At 38.9% G+C, this 18,515-nt stretch overlaps 1 protein-coding gene across 2 annotated transcripts in view; it reads right to left on the bottom strand.

The window, feature by feature from the left end:
• Window positions 1-1,509: 1,509 nt before the first annotated feature.
• The window catches only part of SGSM2 (small G protein signaling modulator 2), a 475,991-nt gene continuing 458,985 nt past the window's right edge, over window positions 1,510-18,515 (bottom strand). For both annotated transcript variants that reach the window (XM_089683765.1, XM_089683766.1), the window contains 3 exons: window positions 14,585-14,681; window positions 9,708-9,875; window positions 1,510-9,031 (listed from right to left, as the gene is read on the bottom strand). In XM_089683765.1, the coding sequence (XP_089539891.1) occupies window positions 8,943-9,031; window positions 9,708-9,875; window positions 14,585-14,681 (354 nt within the window). In that variant the 3' untranslated portion in view covers window positions 1,510-8,942. The remainder of the gene's footprint in view (window positions 9,032-9,707; window positions 9,876-14,584; window positions 14,682-18,515) is intronic.

Below are 18,515 nucleotides of genomic sequence, written 5' to 3'. Positions count from 1 at the left end.
TTACATGTGATCAGCTGTGATTGGAGACAGCTGATCACATAACCGAGCTGACATCTTCGGCTCTTTCCGTGGATCAGTGATCCGCTGTGTCCGAGGGACACAGCGCACTGCCGATCGCTGCACTGCGTGCTCCCAGAGCCGCGCATGTGCAGTGAGAATGGGAGGACATCATATGACGTCCTCCCAGAACGAGAGAACCGCCTTGCATCCGTCATTTTACTATATGGCGGGCGGGAGGCTGTTAAGGAGCCTTAAATTTCATTGCCAAAGAAGTTGAGTGCACGTGCATCATATCTAGAGGCTGTATTTGGGAAATAGACATATGAGTGCTGCCAGCATTGCTGCCGAGGTTGAAGGGGTGGGGGTCAGCCTGTCAGTGCTCAGACCATATGCCGCACACTGTATCAAATTGGTCTGCATGGCTGTCATCCCAGAAGGAAGCCTCTTCTAAAGATGATGAGTGTCATGGTCTGGGGCTGCATGAGTGCTGCCGCACTGGGGAACTACAGTTCATTGAGGGAACCATGAATGCCAACATGTACTGTGAAATACTGAAGCAGAGCATGATCCCCTCCCTTCGGAGACTGGGCCGTAGGGCAGTATTCCAACATCATAATGACCCCAAACACACCTCCAAGACGACCACTGCCTTGTTAAAGAAGCTGAGGGTATAGGTGATGGACTGGCTAAGCATGTCTCCAGACCTAAACCCTATTGAGCATCTGTGGGGCATCCTCAAACGGAAGGTGGAGGAGCGCAAGGTCTCTAACATCCACCAGCTCCTTGATGTCATCAGTGGAAGAGGACTCCAGTGGCAACCTGTAAAGCTCTGGTGAACTCCATGGTGAAGGCAGTACTGGAAAATAATGGTGGCCACACAAAATATTGAGATTTTGGGCCCAATTTGGACATTTTCACTTAGGGGTGTGCTCACTTTTGTTGTCAGCGATTTAGACATTAATGGCTGGTGTTGAGTTATTTTTAGGGGACAGCAAATTTACGCTGTTATACAAGCTGTACACTCACTACGTCACATTTTAGCAAAGTGTCATTTCTTCAGTGTTGTCACATGAAAAGATATAATAAAATATTTACAAAAATGTGAGGGGTGTACTCATTATGTGAGATACTGTAATGTGTGGAATTCAGAAGAAGGAACCAGTGAGAGCTGCAGGAGACCTAGATGACTGACACACCTGGAAGTGTCGGTTTCCAGCTGACTTCAGGGGACAATTTCACAGCTTCAGAGCAGATTTCAGCAGCACAGGCAGTAGGAAAGGTCTGTCTTTACCTTCTTTTACAGGCATGACTTTGCTGGACATTTTATATATATTCTACAGTATTCGTTAGTATTGTACTGGAGTCAGTCTGAACTGACCCGGAAATAAACTTCAAACCTACAGTTAACACTCACTATGTACAATATATTTTGTGATCTCAGTGATTCTGTATCAATAGCAGATATTGATTTATGCTGTTAAACAGTAAAGGAATAACAAGACACAAAGATTTACTCACAAAAGTTCCAACTATGGTTTATTCATATTTTACATTTAAAGATAAATAGATCTGATTGATAAATGGCAGTGCTCAGGGATGGGTAACATTCATCTCCAAATGTAAAAAGAAAGCAACAACAGTGTACAACAAATGTTGGGCGATGTGCCCAGTGATTGGCACAGTGGTGGGAAAGATGTCATAAAAGACAAAATTTTATGGCAAATGATGGCATTGATATCTTAGTAATAGGCATACTGAAAACATTCATATTATATTACAAAAATATCCAGTTCTTTATCATTTGTTAAAGTATGTACCTGAAATCTGAAAGACAGGAAGTTTCAGGACCAAAATGTAGTCCTATACAGGCCATGTCTCGTGTGCTCAGTAGGTCTTGGGGCCTATTTATCAATAAGTTTCATTTCAAAGTTTTTCCTCCTATTTAGCCACTAAGTTGTATAGTTTCCAGTGTCTAAGTAAAGTAAAAAGAAGTTGAAAGAATATAGGTTGATAAAACAGCAATGGATAAAAAGCTGAAAATGTAAAATACAAATAGTATGCCACTTACGGGAATGTTCCTTTCCCAGCTTCTTTGCTATAAACATAATGAGTTAAGGGTGGAATACGTTGCCAACACAATGCTTGGCAATAAAAGAATAAAATGATTCTAAATTGGAATGGTATTAGTTTATGGCTTAAATAAGGTGCTAACATTCAGATTATCTTTAAAAAATACTCAAAACTGAAATGTTGGCCTTTGAATACAGGATAAGCCCCTGTATGTGCACTGGGTGTATTGCAGCCCCATACAATGTAGGATAAATGGAACGATGAGGTGCTGCTAGCAGGGTTTACTGAACCCTATACAAAACGTAGCTACTGAGTAGATAAGCACCTGGTTTCAACACCAGAAGCAAATCAAGAGAACCTGTCCTTTTAAGTTGTATCAACTACTGCTAGATACTGTTCTACACAGCTTCCACACTTGTTAGGTAATGAAAACTGATAGTTGGGTCAGATTAGCCTAGATTGCAGAGCTGCAAGAAATTGACACAAGCCCACACAGAATGACATTAAACACTAAATGTATCTCCTTCCCCCCAGCTCCAATATACACGATATGAAAGAGCTTTTCTAAACAATGTAAATATGACCAGTAGCTCTTTTTTATAAGGCTTTTCGACATACAGTATACAGTAGGTTAAAAGGCCCTTTAAACTTAACACTTTTGATTTAAAGGATACTCATAATAAAAGAAATATGTAGGATGCCATTGTTGACCTCATTTTGAAAATCCTAGGCTCTTAGCTTTAGATAGCATGGGAAAAAATTAAAATCTGTCAGGTTTTTACAGGTATCTATAGCACGATTTCCCATCACTCACTGTCCCCGTGACAACATTTCACCAAACAGGATGTGAGAAAATCTGCAACAGCAGCCCAAACTGTTTATTTTGTTTGTGTCTCTGTTGGAGATTTTCCCTCAATTCCTATCCAGTATAACCATTGTGACAATTACAGTAACTGAAGGTAGATCTGTTTACCAAAGCCCAGGGCAGCAGCCCTACCCTATGCTATCCAAAACTATAAAACATTATTGGCTGGAAATAGTCTATGTAGTGTAGCTAAAACTAAAAAGAGAAAAAATCAGCACAAGGGACATAACTTACAGTCTATAGGATGTGTCCCTTGTGCAGATTCCTCTTCTTTTATGAAATATTCCTCCATCCTTTAATTTTAGCTACACTTTGGCTTTAACTATTTTATTAAGTAGTAGTATTATGAATATGTTTCCTTGTAAATCACAGAATTATTTACTCTAAAGGAGTTACTAAAAGTGAAAACTTGTCTGTCGTTATTTTGTTAACCAAATGCTTTACCCCCCCCCCCCCTGCAATGGTGAGAAAAAAACTATCCAAATTCTACTTCTATGTTTTAAATGGAAAATAAATTAGGAATAATAGAGATTAGAATAGTCCAGAATAGACAGAATAATAGAGTGCAGTGAAATTATTTTAAATTGTTACTGTACTTCTAAAATAAGCATTGTTTTTCAATTATATTAAATATGTTTGGGTACATTAGCTAGGGGTTTGCATAAATTGGGATACAAGTTTGAATTGCCCATATGGCAGAAAGGTCTTATAGATACAATATGATGTGGAGGTAAAATGGTAAAGTGACCTATTCCAATTAGATTGTCAATTTCCTGGTTACTGTCATGTCTGGCACAATTGCCAAAAACAAGGCCACACCGTATTACAATTCTAGGATAATCTTGGAAATTTTTAATTATGAAATGGTGTGTTACGTGATGCTTTCAAGGATACACCTTTTCCCAGATTCAACAACATATTCAAAAATGGTAAGGCTGAATTCTGGACAGACAGAGAAATGCACAGTTGAAACACTTAAGGAAAACTGCTTTATCTGTCAAAGGATTTGCAGCTTATTTTAGCAATTCTTGTGATATGGAGATCTCTGCTGTACTGCATAGGTAGGAAAGTAACCTTACATTTCTTGACTACAAAAAAGCAAAATAGTTTAGTAACTGATCCATTTCATCCTGTTATTAGGACTATGAAGGAGCAGCACCATTCTTTTAAAGTGCATCCCTGTGCTTTCCACATTTGTAATGACACTTTCCTTATTTGTAATGACACTTTCCTTGAGAAATGTAATAGATTGCAACACACTGCAATTCAGAAAAAAAAAAACTGCTGATTTGAGACCAGACAGATCCAGCAGTGCAATAGCTTTATGCTTTGTGAAAGCCAGCCACCCTTGACACAGTGAGTTTCATTTAGCAATGAGTTTCATTCAGTACTGATTTGTTATTAAACAGTCTAATGTTATAATACTAATGCACATCTTGATTTTCAGGCATATTATCTTTTTGCTGACATAATTTGATGATACCGGAGTGAAGTATGGTAAAACTAATTACAGCCCAAACTAAAACATATCCACTTTAAAGTATTAAATATTTTCAAATGAAGAGTTGAATGAACCAGTTCTATTGAGTAGAGTTGGATAGGGTGGGCCAATCTGTATTTGTGAGGTCAGCCTTGTGTTATGAGTACACAAGACAACAAAGTAACCCTAGGTTCACACGTAAACGTTTTCTGTTGCGTTTTGTGTTTTTCAGAAATGCAGTACAGTCCATTTAACATGATTTCCTATGGGACAGGTTCACATCTCCGCATTTCACCGGTGCATTTTTTGGAAAGGGTCAGGGACTTTTTTTAATGCAAAACATGGAGTTTTTTGGTTCTATAGACTTCAATAGGAATGCTACAGAAAAGCATGTATTGTGTTTTTGCTGCATTTCTGCTGCATTTTTGCGTTTAAAATCTGACAAACAAATAAAATTAAAAAAAAAAAAAAAAAAAACACAAAATGAATCAAAAATGCAATGCAGAAACACCTCAAATGCAACATGCATAGGTGTGAACCTAGACTAAGGGTCTGTGCCTATGAGCTTTGGGCTTACGTCAGTGGTATCAGTTTGACATAAAGGTTTGAGGTTCTTCTAAGATGATTAAGACTTCACTGATAGTTTACTCCATTCTGCCCTTCATTTGACCAGTTTCAAGCATGTTCTGCATTCCCATAGACTTGTCTGAGAATGCAAAACCCATTGGAAGTGACAACACAGGCCCTTAACATGGTCTTTCTGTAGCCAATCATCCAGTATGTTGTTTTTACAAGTATGCATATTGCTACCATTCATAGGTACAAATAAAAAGTTCAATACCAGTTATGTCAGGCCATATCTGGCATTACTGAACTGGAACTGAAGAGCTTAAATCTTAGATAAAATATATTAAAAGAAAATAAAATCTTTAAACACGAGGGACATTGTGTTCTAAAGATTAAAATATTCATACAGTAGTTGGTCCTGCCTACAATCTGTACAGCCATGGCTGATAAACCCAAACTTGAGGTTTTTATAATTCCATCAGTGCTAGTTTACTTCATTAGGTTTCTCTTGTGCTTGTGTTAGGGCTGATGAAATCATCTGTGTACCCCAAGTTTAAAAAAATGAAAGCTGGCACCCAACATTTTCAGACTGTTTTTTGCTGGATATTTTTTTCAACTGCTTCCTTCAAGAGTAACTCTACTTTTAAGGGAAAAAAGCAAAAAAAAAATATATATACATATATAGCACATACAATTGCTACACAAGTCATATTATAATTGCATGTTATTAAAAAAGACCCATCCTTTTCAAACTGCAGTGCTGTAATTTTCTGTAAAATGCGATGCAATATGGCAACCTGGGGGCATTCTGTACACAGATGGTGTACGTAACACCCCGCAGAAATGCCATTTTCCCCCAGGGAAATCACAAAAAAATGGAGACCCTGCCACCTTCCTCATTAGAACCCTGCAAGTGCAACAGCTAATTGATAATTATAAAGTCACTCCCATTCACATTCACTTTGCACATGGAGACAGACGAACAAACAGCTATTTCTTTAGAATAGCAAAATGTAGTAATCTTCAACAAAATTTGTTAAAATCCTTGCAGTGTACATAGATCACCCAGAGGGGAATGTTTTTCTCAACAAAAGTGGAGTTACTCTTTAAATTTGTTAAGTTGCAACTATCTTAACTGAATGGCTCCAGAATGCTACCTGTATATGTCTGCTCCTAGCTATTGTTTCTTTCTGAAAACAACACAAAATCTTAAATATATGCTATAAAGATTTCTTGGTTCCTTTAAAAGAAGTTACCCATATTTGTTTCTAAAATTAGGAAGAGCGATAGAACAACAAGGTAGACAAGTGTAAAAATCACACTGTATATCTTGTTTTTTCAATACATTCACATAAGTCCTTACAGTCTTTCATAATTAATGTATATTAGTATTATTGTTCCCTTCTCTTTTGGTCTTTGAATCCATCAGTCTAAAGAAAATATATATTAGGATTTTGCAAACACCATACAACAAAATACAACAACAGTATAAAGGCTAATACAAACTGGTTATGGTGACATGAATAGTTAGGACAGGTTGAGCTAGGACACATTTTTAATGATTAATATTTTATCAAAAGAACTATGGTTTTCTTAAACATAATTGTGCCACGTCCAATGACCATTTGTGAAGTGCAGTAGTCCACAGTAACCAATGAAATATCATCTCTTAACTTAACTAATCAGACTGTGAAAATAATGAGTTTAAATTAAAATGCTACTGCACTTTTCAAATGATTACTGCACATTCTTTTAATCAACAAACCTGTAGATTTACTACAAGAGTTAATGATGACAAGAAGTTATTATGACAAAAATACAAGGTACAAGTATAAGTTATAAAACTGTAACAAAAGTGATATTGTTCAGTACAGCAACCAGAATCGAAAAGTGAACTCCATTGACCAATGGCAATCGCTTCTTTCTATTTCATGTTTTAAAAGCCATCCCCACTGTTATTTGCCAATTTCTAAAAGTGTTTTATTCTTAAATATTAAAGCAGTTAGAGTCGACAAACTACATACAGTATATTGGGAAGAAAGCAAACTGGCAGTATTGAACATGGCCAAATGTATTATTGTTTCCTAGTTAAAAAGAGCTGTGAAGTTTGTAATGTATAGGCCCTGGGAACTCAGAAAATGTTTCATTAAATCCAATGTTCTGAGGTTTAACATCTACAGAAAGTCATCCAGCACTTGTGATGGTGGAAGACAAAAGCAGCACATAGTATTGACAGAAAAGGCAAATGTCATGCGTAACATAAAAGGAAAGCCAGAAATAAGGCAAGTCCAGCTCTGGACACACTATAGATAAAGGTGAGCAGCAGGGAAACTATATTTTCATTATTAATATGGTTCTTGACTACTGATTTCAGGTAGCTGCCCCATTTTCCCATGTGTTATTAGTTTAATAAGGTCCTCCAACTAAACACCTATGTGCTGCCAACAGGTAGCACAATCCAGGTCTAGTCACAATATAAAGGATTCCTTCACATTATTGTGAACCAGAACAACTGGATAATATTTAGTACCAGTAACAGTGGATTATACCAAAACCAGGCATGTGAGAGGTATGGGTTCAGTCTGACATCTTATTTGTGAAAGAGGGAATGTGCTAGCAGCATCTTCGAGGTACACATATATTGTTAAATATCTAAGCAAGGACAAGACAGACATAACATAATCACATATATCAACTGATAAATGAAACAGAGTAAAAGATCCTTTAGAATCACAAAGGACATGCATACAGCCATCATGCATCATGGCTGTGTCCCCACTCAGGCTCCAGTAATACTGCAATAATATCAAGAAATCATGATATTCTGAGATATTATGAGTGGAAAATGAACTAACGGCAGCTTTTCCAATTAAAACCTTGCTTACCATGTCAAATGATGGTGCCACATACAAGATAGCCTTCCCTAAACAATAATCTAGAAGAGGGCAATTGATAAAAATATAAACTAAAAACTTTATTTCACAACCCGGTTCAGTTTTAAGTGTGCTTTATGAACCGACTGGAGGATGTTGTTCTTTGTAAAATAAAAAAGTTCCATTTCACGTTCGATAATGCCATTCTAGTTAAATTTTTTTATTAAAAAAATGCACAGGTTATAGCTTTAAAATAACCTGAAACACTTATGACATTTTTTCAGAGTGGCTTGATCAGCGCTAACCAGAACCTCAAGTAACAATACATAAGCACTAAACTCCTTAATCCCCAATGCCCTGATGACTTTGGCTCGACCTCCTCTGTACCGACTCTAACTTTTAACCTGATTTATGTGTCCGTTACACAGCCATCCATAGATGATTTACTGACATGCTTACAAAATAGGCACATGATGATCCTATAAACTTGTGTGCTCATGGGAGTTTGGTTTGCAGATGTCCTGTATTGGTAGCATATATTAACTTTACATCAAACAGCCCATTACATGCCAGGGTGCCACTGAACAGCCCTTCATGGCAATCACAGTGGGATAATACAGAGATACAGCTGCATGCTGAACAGAAATATACAAAACATTTTTCATCATGATTAGTAAAAGGGTGGAAGATGGCATGGATCCCCTGATAAAGTCAACAGAAATATGTTTTTTTTATTCCTTGGCCAATAAAGGATAGGATATCAGTTCTAAGAAGACAAGATGATTTATCCACCACTCCAGCAGCAGAGTTCACTGGTGCATAAACACTGAAGACAACCATTTCTTTCCTTTCCCGATGAAAAGAACCATATATGTGTCAGATCTGCATTTTGTTTTACTTAGGCAGGACATCTATCTTTTTATTTCAATTGATATTCTGTTGTTTTTTTCATAAAATAGGATAGAAAGGTGGGACTTTTCTTTAAAAGATGGGTTTCATTGCTGCTGGACACAGTTGAAGGCCCTGTAGAGCACCTCTGGATGTCGTTTCTGCTTTTTTCATAGTCTCCAGTTAAATGTGGAAGTTTTTACTTGTTTTCAATTAGAGTTTGCACCTTATGTACAAGTTCCCGGGCTATCCTCAGGATTAACTGTGCATCATGATGTTCAGCCATTTCTAAAGAAAAAAAAAAAAAAAGATAGAAGCATTTATATTAATTTAATCTATGAAAGCAGTGATTAGCAATGTTCCCTGCTATCTCTGTAGACTACAAACCACCTCCCCCTATATTATGTCAAGGAGGAGGTGTAATATAGTCCTAACACGCCCCTTTACTGGGGTGAAAACGCTGCTCCTCCTAGATACAGTTTGGTTATCACTCTAGTATTCTATGCAGGAGCACCAAGTAAAAAGGAAAAAGTGTGAAAAAAATTAATGCAGCCACCACTTTTTAAAGATCCCTTAAACTGCAATACATGCAATGTTTGTTATTGGCTTTAGATACACTTATTAGTTTCTCATTAAAAAATTAAAATGAAAAACTTTCATTTCAAATTTATTGCTGAAATTTTACATTTAAATGACAAACTGAAAAGACAAAAATGATACAAACTTCCACATTGCTTAAAGTACTTCATTAGACACTTATGAAATATTGATAACAAATTTAGAACATTCTTTCAGTTCTGTATGAAAATCATTGACCTCAAACATCTGTTGGCTATTCAAAAGAGAAAATGAAATTCTTCCCCGCACTATGTATAAACTGCATAACCTCAAGTTTGTGTGATTGGGCCAAAAATATAAACAAAAGAGCTGTTAAATCATAGCAGGGATCTACTTGCATCCTTACCATTAAAAAATTTGATGATATCTGTAAAATCCATGTTGTTATCTCGCACAATTTCTCGATAAACTTGTACCAAAGCTAAAGCAATGAAAAGTACAAAATGCTCAGAGGAGATGTGCCTGGCTGCCCATATAACTTCCCATACAGCAAATACATCTTCATATAACAGTTCTGTTGAACAAAAAGAAAAAAAAGGGTATGCATTTTCATTAGGAGGTAATATAAAAAAGTCACAATAAATTACAGTTCAAAGAGAGAAGATTTCTAAAGCTGAACAATTTTTAAAGCCCTTTCCTCTTGTGGTAGATAGGCCTCTCTTTCACCATTTTGGTACAAAGGGGGAACTGGTGGTGCTACCCAAAAAGATTTTCTGCAATACATTGTCTTCTGTCATTCACCAGTAAAAGATATGATCGAACCTAAAGCTGGCTGTACACTAGTAGTAATGTTCTTACAAACATTTGTACAAAAATTCTGATCAGTACAATGACTTGATGAATATCCTTCAAAAGAAAGCCTGTGAAAGCTGCCGCTAGGAATTGTGGGTGCGGCTGAGGTGGTAAAATGGAGGACCTAGCAAACGAAGGCATGTTTTAACCGACAGCTGGGCAGAATTTCTGTGAGTAGGCTGGAGTTAGTAAGGTCACCTGCCTATCGATCCAGGAAGGGGATTACATACTTGGTACAATTGGAACCCTGTGTATATGGAGGTCGGCCAGTAAGGAGACTATACCGTAGGATCCGGGTGTGATTCAAAAGCGTGATGACCCGTAGGGTCACTTATTGAAGGTGAGCAGGCATTTCAGCCAGTGAAGCACTGTCTTTTTAGTGTGGAGGATTCCTACAGCACTATTATTAGACTCAAAAGGACATTTGCTGCTTTGTTATGATCAGTTTTTCACTATAATTGTTTTTTCACTGTATATTTAATATTTGTTTGGCTCACTACACACATTTATTGGCTTTGTATTTTTCACTGTGTGTATTGTGTATACACTTTGTATATTGTGATTTGGCACTTGTCACTTTAAGATTATCCCATTTTATGGGATTCACCTTGCTGACACTATTTGGTGTGTATCATCCCAATTTAGGATTGGGTTTTTTTGTTTTTTGCATGGCATATAGGGTCTGAATTTGTAACCCATCTTTAGATATTCACACAGTTGCACTTTATATATTTTTGCAGTTTATTTCGAATCCCTTTTTGGGAATTTATAGTTTTTATTTATTTAATATTGTATCATTTTATTATGTGTATTTATTTATAGCGCTGCACCATATGTACATTATTTTTCCTTCAAAAGAACTTTCTTTTTTTAACATTTGATTTTAGAACAAGTGAACTTTCCAAAATGTAAACCACCAAATTTTCTATCCTGCTCCTTCAACTTTTCTCATCACTGTGATCAAAAATGAATGTCAAAATCTGACCCTTCTAAACATTGGAAAATCAAACATTCTGTAAACAAAAATTTTCTAATTAAATTCTAATATTGTATTGCCAGCTCACGTCTCTGCATATTTTCTGCATTTATGACTGTTTACCATGGCAGAAGCAATGCTTTCTTCTTCACCTGAAGGCTGCCCCATTTCAAACTTGATAGATACATGTCAATTAAAATCTTCAGCTGTTATGGAGACAGATCCACTCTGCTGTACCATCTGGAAAGGGGAAACTCATGACAGCATCAGGCCACAAGGTGCCACCACTTTGACTAGCTGCTAGGGAACCAAATAGGGCTCCTCCCACCCTCTGTTGCTACTGTTTGTAGCCTGCCTTTAGCTTTACCAGAATGGGATAGCCTATCTGCATTGCTGGCCCTAGGCAAAAGTAAGCAGGGACATATTATTGCTGCAGTGATACAATATTACTAGCAAAAGGCACAGGGAGGGGGCAACTGAGCTAAAAGAGACGTGTTAGTTCTGGCAAAAGGCTCAGACTGGGGAACACCATAATAGAAGCATAAGCACAGGATCTTTGTACTTTATCACATACTGGAGAATCCCTTTTAAAAACAGGTCCATGCGTTTGTGGCAAGCACCATGTGTGGAGGCAAAATGAACTTGAAATGTCTACATGGACATTTTGTCTTCAGTGCAGATGAGCTCCCTTCCTGCTGCTGCAGCTGTCACACAGATAGTGCAGTGGTCTAGGAGTTTTATAATGGGGTAGGCAGAGCTTGATGGGGAATCAAAGACACTAATTCCCCATCGGGTCTGCTTGTGATTGACAGCAGGAAGAAGGTGGATTCCATAGCCAATAGACAGTCTGCTATTTCCTATATATTCCACTCACTGCTTGCTGTTAATCACGAGGAGAGAGCTGACCTGGTGAGGATCTAGTCCATCTGTTTCTCCATCAAGCCCCGTCCACTATCAGCATCATTCCTTGCTAGCAGCCTGTTGACTGTAAAGCCAACAACAACTTAGACAACCAATAAGAGGTCAAGAGGGGAAGGGGTATCGATGGCAGACATGTTAATCAAAACGGAGGGTAAGTTCTGTATCAAAGTATGCCCACATCCTACATTACATAGACAGACCCTAAAATTGTGTAACAAAGGACTTTAAAGGGCATATCAAAGAAAATTTACCACACAAACATATGTACAATTAATAATTTGCATTTGAATTTTGCTTACAAATATGTTTTACTATGTTCGTGTAAATCAAGTGAAACAGTCCACATGAGAACTCAACGTGCTTCAAAAATTAGTTTTTTCCTTCAGGAGTACATGTGAACAAAACATGCTGCTTATATAGTCAAGAAGATTTTTTTTATCATAAAAGGGTTTATTGTAGAAAAAAGACCAAGAATAACATCTCAACAATTATGCCCAAGAGGGTTAAGGCAGTGCTGGAGAATAATGGTGGCCACACAAAATATTGATACTTTGGGCCCAATTTGGACCTTTTCACTTAGGGGTGTACTCACTTTTGTTGCCATCGGTTTAGACATTAATGGCTGTGTGTTGAGTTATTTTGAGGGGACAGCAAATATACACTGTTATACAAGCTGTACACTCACTACTTTACATTGTAGTAAAGTGTCATTTCTTCAGTGTTGTCACATGAAAAGATAGAATAAAATATTTACAAAAATGTGAGGGGTGTACTCACTTCTGTGAGATGCTGCATGCCCACCTTTTTCCCATTCTTGAAAACCTTCCAATTTTAGCAGCTTCTTATAACTGTAATTACGCCAGATCAGGGTAGAAGATAGGAAACCCTGTATTCCAAATAATCTTTACAAACATCAACTATATGGTATTGTCTATGTGAACCAGCACTCCCATAGAGACAGGGCAAACATCATAGAGCCAAGGAACACCCGATCTTAATACAAGGGACAACAAAAAAATTCTAAAGAAGGCTAATCCCCTTTTTGGCACTTGTTTAGCTGCACATAGGATTGATGCACAATGGCCAATTACAGCTTTAGGTCTAGTATCAAACATATGGGAAAATGTTGTTGTGAAGACACTGTATACTCTCTTGGCTTTTTCTGGTGTTTTCCTTTGAGTGGATTAACCTTCTTTAGAATTTTGTTGGAGGCTTTTTTGGTGTCCCTTGTGTTAAGATTGGGTGCTCCTTGACTCTATGATGCCCCCCTGTCCTTACGGGAATGCTGGTTCACATAGACAATGCCATATAGTGGATGTTTGTACTGGTTGTTTTTAAAGTTTTATTTTGACTATAAAAGCAACATATTTTGTTCACATGTACTCCTGATGAAGACAACACATTTTTTAAATGTGGACTGTTTCACTTGATTTACACAAACATACAGTAGATGAGAACATACTTATAAGCAAAATGCAAATGCAAATTTTAAATTGTATATATTTTTGTGGTACTAAAATGTCTTTAATATGCCCTTTAAAGTCCTTTCCTACACAATTTTAGGGTCTGTCTATGCAAAATGCATTGACTTGTCATTTGGATTTTTTCACTTGATTTACACAAACCTAGGTGTAGAACATATTTGTGAGCCCATTGTTGGAACATGTGGATATGGTTATTACTGTATGTTTTTTTCTCTTTTGTACGAATAAATGCACATTTTTTTTGTATATACTTTTGTGGCACTTAAATTTCTTGATACGCAGAAGCATACATAGAGGCACTCTGCCTGTTTCTATGCCAGCTTTGAGTTGGTTTTAATTACCTCTAGTTTTGTTATCTATCTATCTATCTATCTATCTATCTATCTATCTATCTGTCTGTCTGTCTGTCTGTCTGTCTGTCTGTCTGTCTGTCTGTCTGTCTGTCTGTCTCTATCTACGTATATATATATTTAGTACAGCCATTGTGCCACTTTGTGTGCCTAATCTAAATAGTTAATCCCTTGCAGCCATAATGTAGAAAGCATCTCACAGGGCCACTGGGAATGTATTTTTTGAAGCCTGTGCTATATGACATCTCTCTGCTTCCAGTGTCAGCTAGGATGAAATGTTTAAAAAGTATTTGTTTTATATCAGTCTTCCTGTATGTGAGACAACAAGGACCTTGCAGTGGGTATGTTTGGGAAAAGCTCTTCTGCATTACAAACAGGGGTTCTCAGATTCCCAGATTACTGACAAAAAAAAGGTAGAAAACAATTCCTGGATGAAAAAAAGTGCAGTCTATGCTCCTGCTATGCCTCTCAAGAGTAATTTTATTTAAATTGCGGAAGTTCAAAAACAGTATTGCTTCATATCCATTAATTGTATATACAATTACTATATTAAGGGGTAAACCCAATCCTTAAACTAAAGATTTGAGCCTAACAGGAATGATACTCATTGTTAAATGGAAATGGTCACAGTGAAAAAAGTGAGTGATGCCTGATATATGCCACTATGACACAAAATGTCCTCACGTGTGATGTGCAATACCTCTTTTGAAATCAAGTAGGAACCAACGATAACAAAAGTAGAAATGTGTGTAGTCTCCATTCTGATGCATGAGTTCAAACAGTTCCGAATCCAAAATCTGACAAAAGAAAATCAACATCACATGTTAGAGATCCATAAAAATGTTCAGATATGATTTTGTAAATATGTACCTTGGTGATGACTATGGCATACTTGATGCAAAAGTTAAGAGCAAAATTTAATCAGGGGCCTAAAAAGGACCCTACAGGCAACAAGTCAAGCAACAGGAACTTCCAGGGCCGTAGACAATTTTTTTTTTAACCTGGGGGGGGGGGTGTTTGAGCTCGTAGCTGCATTTTTACTGCTCCTTCTACCCCAACTGCTCCCTATTGACCTCCAAAAGGCAGCTGATGGGGGCAATAGTTATACAGGCAGTAGCGTCAAATGTGACTCATTCACTATGCGGTTGTAGCACACTGGTGGAGTTTTTTAGGGGTTAAAACAGGCTGTGAAGAGGCAAAATTAATGCCTCCTCACAGATGCCTAAAGGTTAACAGAATAAAGATAGAGAGCAAACACTTTGACTGAGCCTATGAAAATTTTCCTACATTGCCATTAGACAAAGTTGATCATTAGATCAATGTCTGTCAAGTGGGAACGGCCATAGGTGGATCAACATTTGGCTGGTCCCTACTGAATTTCAATCCTGCTAAGGCCAGCTTAAGGTCTACGTAACGTACTACACAGTACATAAGGTTCAATTCACAAAGCTGACACACCAGAATAAAAATCCTTGTTTTCAAAAAAGTGACAATTATTTTCAAATACAGAAAGTCCAATGAGCTTTGAGAATGATAGTCACATGGATAAAGATGACTTATCCTGGTGTTAGGACTTTGTGAACTGAGCCTATAGAGTATAGCTATCAGAACTATACAATGCACTACATAGTTTATGTCAATGGAACCTGGGTGAGGAAAACCTACCTGGTGTCAGTAATTCTTGGGACTAAAAAAATGCCCCACATAAGTGGGGTGTGGGGGATTGCCCTGGCCTCAGTTGTCTGCAAGGAAAATATTTTTACAAATAGGTCTTGGTAAGCCTTAGATGTGCTTTTTGGTGCTTTAGTCTATGTTTACACTATGGCATTGAGATAACATGCTATGTGTGTTGGTGTGCTGCAGTGCTATAGATTATGAATGGCACCCCAACACACTAAAGCTGTCCATAAAGAGAGCAAAATCTGTCTAGTTTAGAAGGAAGTGAATGAACTATGATCCATGTGTGGCCCTCGCTGCTTGACAGAAGTTATTTTTAGATTGACTTCTGCTGAATGGACAAGTTGGAAAACTGTTCTTGAGCAGCAGCTACAGCCACTGATCAGTGTATACTGATAGTCCACTCTCAAAATAATTTGTTCTGGGGGAAGGATCGCTTCATCCACCTAATTTTTGTGAATGAAGGAATCTGTTTACGTCATTCACTTTCATTCAGCCTGCTAGCAGCCCATTCACAATCAATCATTTGCCGTAGCATAATGTAGTGGACAAGTGTGAACCAAAGGTTAGGGAGAATAAGGCTACATCCAGGGACAGCAGCTGATTTATCCGGGGCCCTTATTCTCGTCTGTCATTTTTTCAGGTTGACAGTAAAAAATGTTCTTGGTCAGTACATGTTTCATGTCTTCTCAATAAAAAAGATGCCCAAGGGTTGGCAGCACTGCACACAGCCTAGGCACAGGCTCCTCCTTCCCGCACAGCACATTGCTGAAATCAGATTCCATTATACAGCCATGATTGTCACAGTGTGTAGCTGGTTGCTACAGTATGTTGCAGTTCTGACCTGTGAAATTCTTTGAGCGGGAAGCTAACGCAGCTGCTGTAGTCAGCTACACACTGAATGTGGCTGTGTAAAGGAATCCAATTTTAGCTATCTGCTATGTGCGGAGGAGGAGCTCTGCTGCCTGTGCCCAAACTCAAAAAAGCCTCTGAAAAAGGTACCAGGGGCATCTCATGGGGCCCCCTACTGACCCCGGGCCCTCGGGCGGTGCCCGAGTTTCTAAATGGTCAGTCCGCCCTGCTCCCGGCATCTGGGCCTAGACGTTGAGCGGCCACACATTTGCATTCTATTAAAAAAAGGATGTATGTGCTGAGAGCTCACGCCCTGGGCACTCCCAGCACACATATCCGATACTCACGGAAAGGTCTCGATCTCCTTTTTCGATCGGGACCTTTCCCGACCATGTAACCGCCGTGATGACGCGTCACGGTGGTCACATGACCCTAAACCACGCCCATCCCGCCTCCCAGCTTCCGAAACTCTTAAAGGGCTGGGAGGCGCCGGCATGCAGGGGTTAAAGTGTAACTAAAGTCAAAACTTTTTAGTTTTGGATAGAGTGAAGAGAGATTAGAACCTCTGTCATGGAGGTTCACCCTCTATAATTGTCCTGTTTACCATTATCATTGAAAGTGAAAGTAAAAGAAAATCCCAAATTTTACATTGTCCCCAGAACAGGAATAAAGGGGAAATCTTCCAATGGGAACACTAGTTCTGGTGACCTTGGTGACACATCTGGATTCCCTCACTTTGGGTGGATATTTTCTCTTACTTCCTGTTTTGGCTATGAGACAAGAAGTGACCGAAGATCTCCCCAATGGGGCACAGGTGGACAAAAAAATCTGGCCTAGTAATCCAGCCAGTTCTGGTACTTCCTTCTGCAGGGTGACAAATTTCACATGCAGTGAAGTTGCTGCAGTGTTGGCACCGTGAAAACAGTGTCCTAAATGCCACTGACAACACCCCCACCTCCTGTCAATCAGCACAGGATACATATCCGCAGGGGTGTTTTTTGAATGAAGTTCGTCTGTGTACAAGATCTTAGGTTGGGCCCCCTGTGAGACTGCAACAAAGGAGAGCCTTACCACACTCACACATGTACATTTTTTAAATACAATAGACAGTATGCAGCAGTAAAGCGGCCCAGGCAGTGCTCCATGCTGAAAAGTGGGTGGCATTACATCAATGTCCCCTCTAACATCAGTGTTTTCTTTTACATCACTGTCCCCTATTACATTCATATCTACTCTTACATTAGTGTTTCCTCTTACATCAGAGTACCCCTATATATCAATGTCCCCCCTTACATCAGTGACCCCCCTTAAATCAGTGCCTCCCTTACATCACTGTCTCCCCCTTACCTTCCATAGCATGACTGTAGTAGAAAGGATGGATACTGAGAGGCAGAGGAGGCCTGGATGGCAAAATTTGTGGCCTCCTATGAATGCTGGGGGCAGGGCACACACGTGACTTTATTGCTTGTTAGGAAACCAGTGGTCCTAGAGACCAAGGACAGCTGAGGGAAGAGTTTCAGAGCACTCCCCTAGGTTCAGTGCTGTGGTGGGAAAAGAAACTGTCCTTCTGTGGGCAAGCATAGTGGTGACCAGACAGAATGGATCTTTGAGAATTATCCCTACTGTGTGCAGTGGTTGAGATCATGGTGGGCTCCATCCCCCAAGGGACCCATGTACCCAGCACACATTGCACACATGGACAAAATTGTAGACCTGCACCAGGCTGGGAAGACTGAATCTGCAGTACGCAAGCAGCTTGGTGTGAACAAATCAACTGTGGGAGCAATAATTAGAAAATGGAAGACATACAAGACCACTGATAATCTCCCTCGATCTGGGGCTCCATGCAAGATCTCACCCTGTTGGGTCAAAATGATCACAAGAACGGTGAGCAAAAATCCCACGACCACACGGGGGGACCTAGTGAATGACCTGCAGAGAGCTGAGACCAACATAACAAAGGCTACCATCAGTAACACACTACGCCGCCAGGGATTCAGATCCTGCAGTGCCAGACGTGTCCCCCTGCTTAAGCTAGTACATGTCCGGGCCCGTCTGAAGTTTGCTAGAGAGCATTTGGATGATCCAGAAGAGGATTGGGA

This window comes from Staurois parvus, unplaced genomic scaffold (assembly GCF_062004578.1).
Source record: "Staurois parvus isolate SC_StPar_1 unplaced genomic scaffold, SC_StPar_1.0 ptg000321l, whole genome shotgun sequence".
Taxonomy (NCBI): domain Eukaryota; kingdom Metazoa; phylum Chordata; class Amphibia; order Anura; family Ranidae; genus Staurois; species Staurois parvus.
The sequence above is the reverse complement of the archived record's forward strand: the minus strand, read 5'-3'. Positions and strand labels throughout refer to the sequence as shown.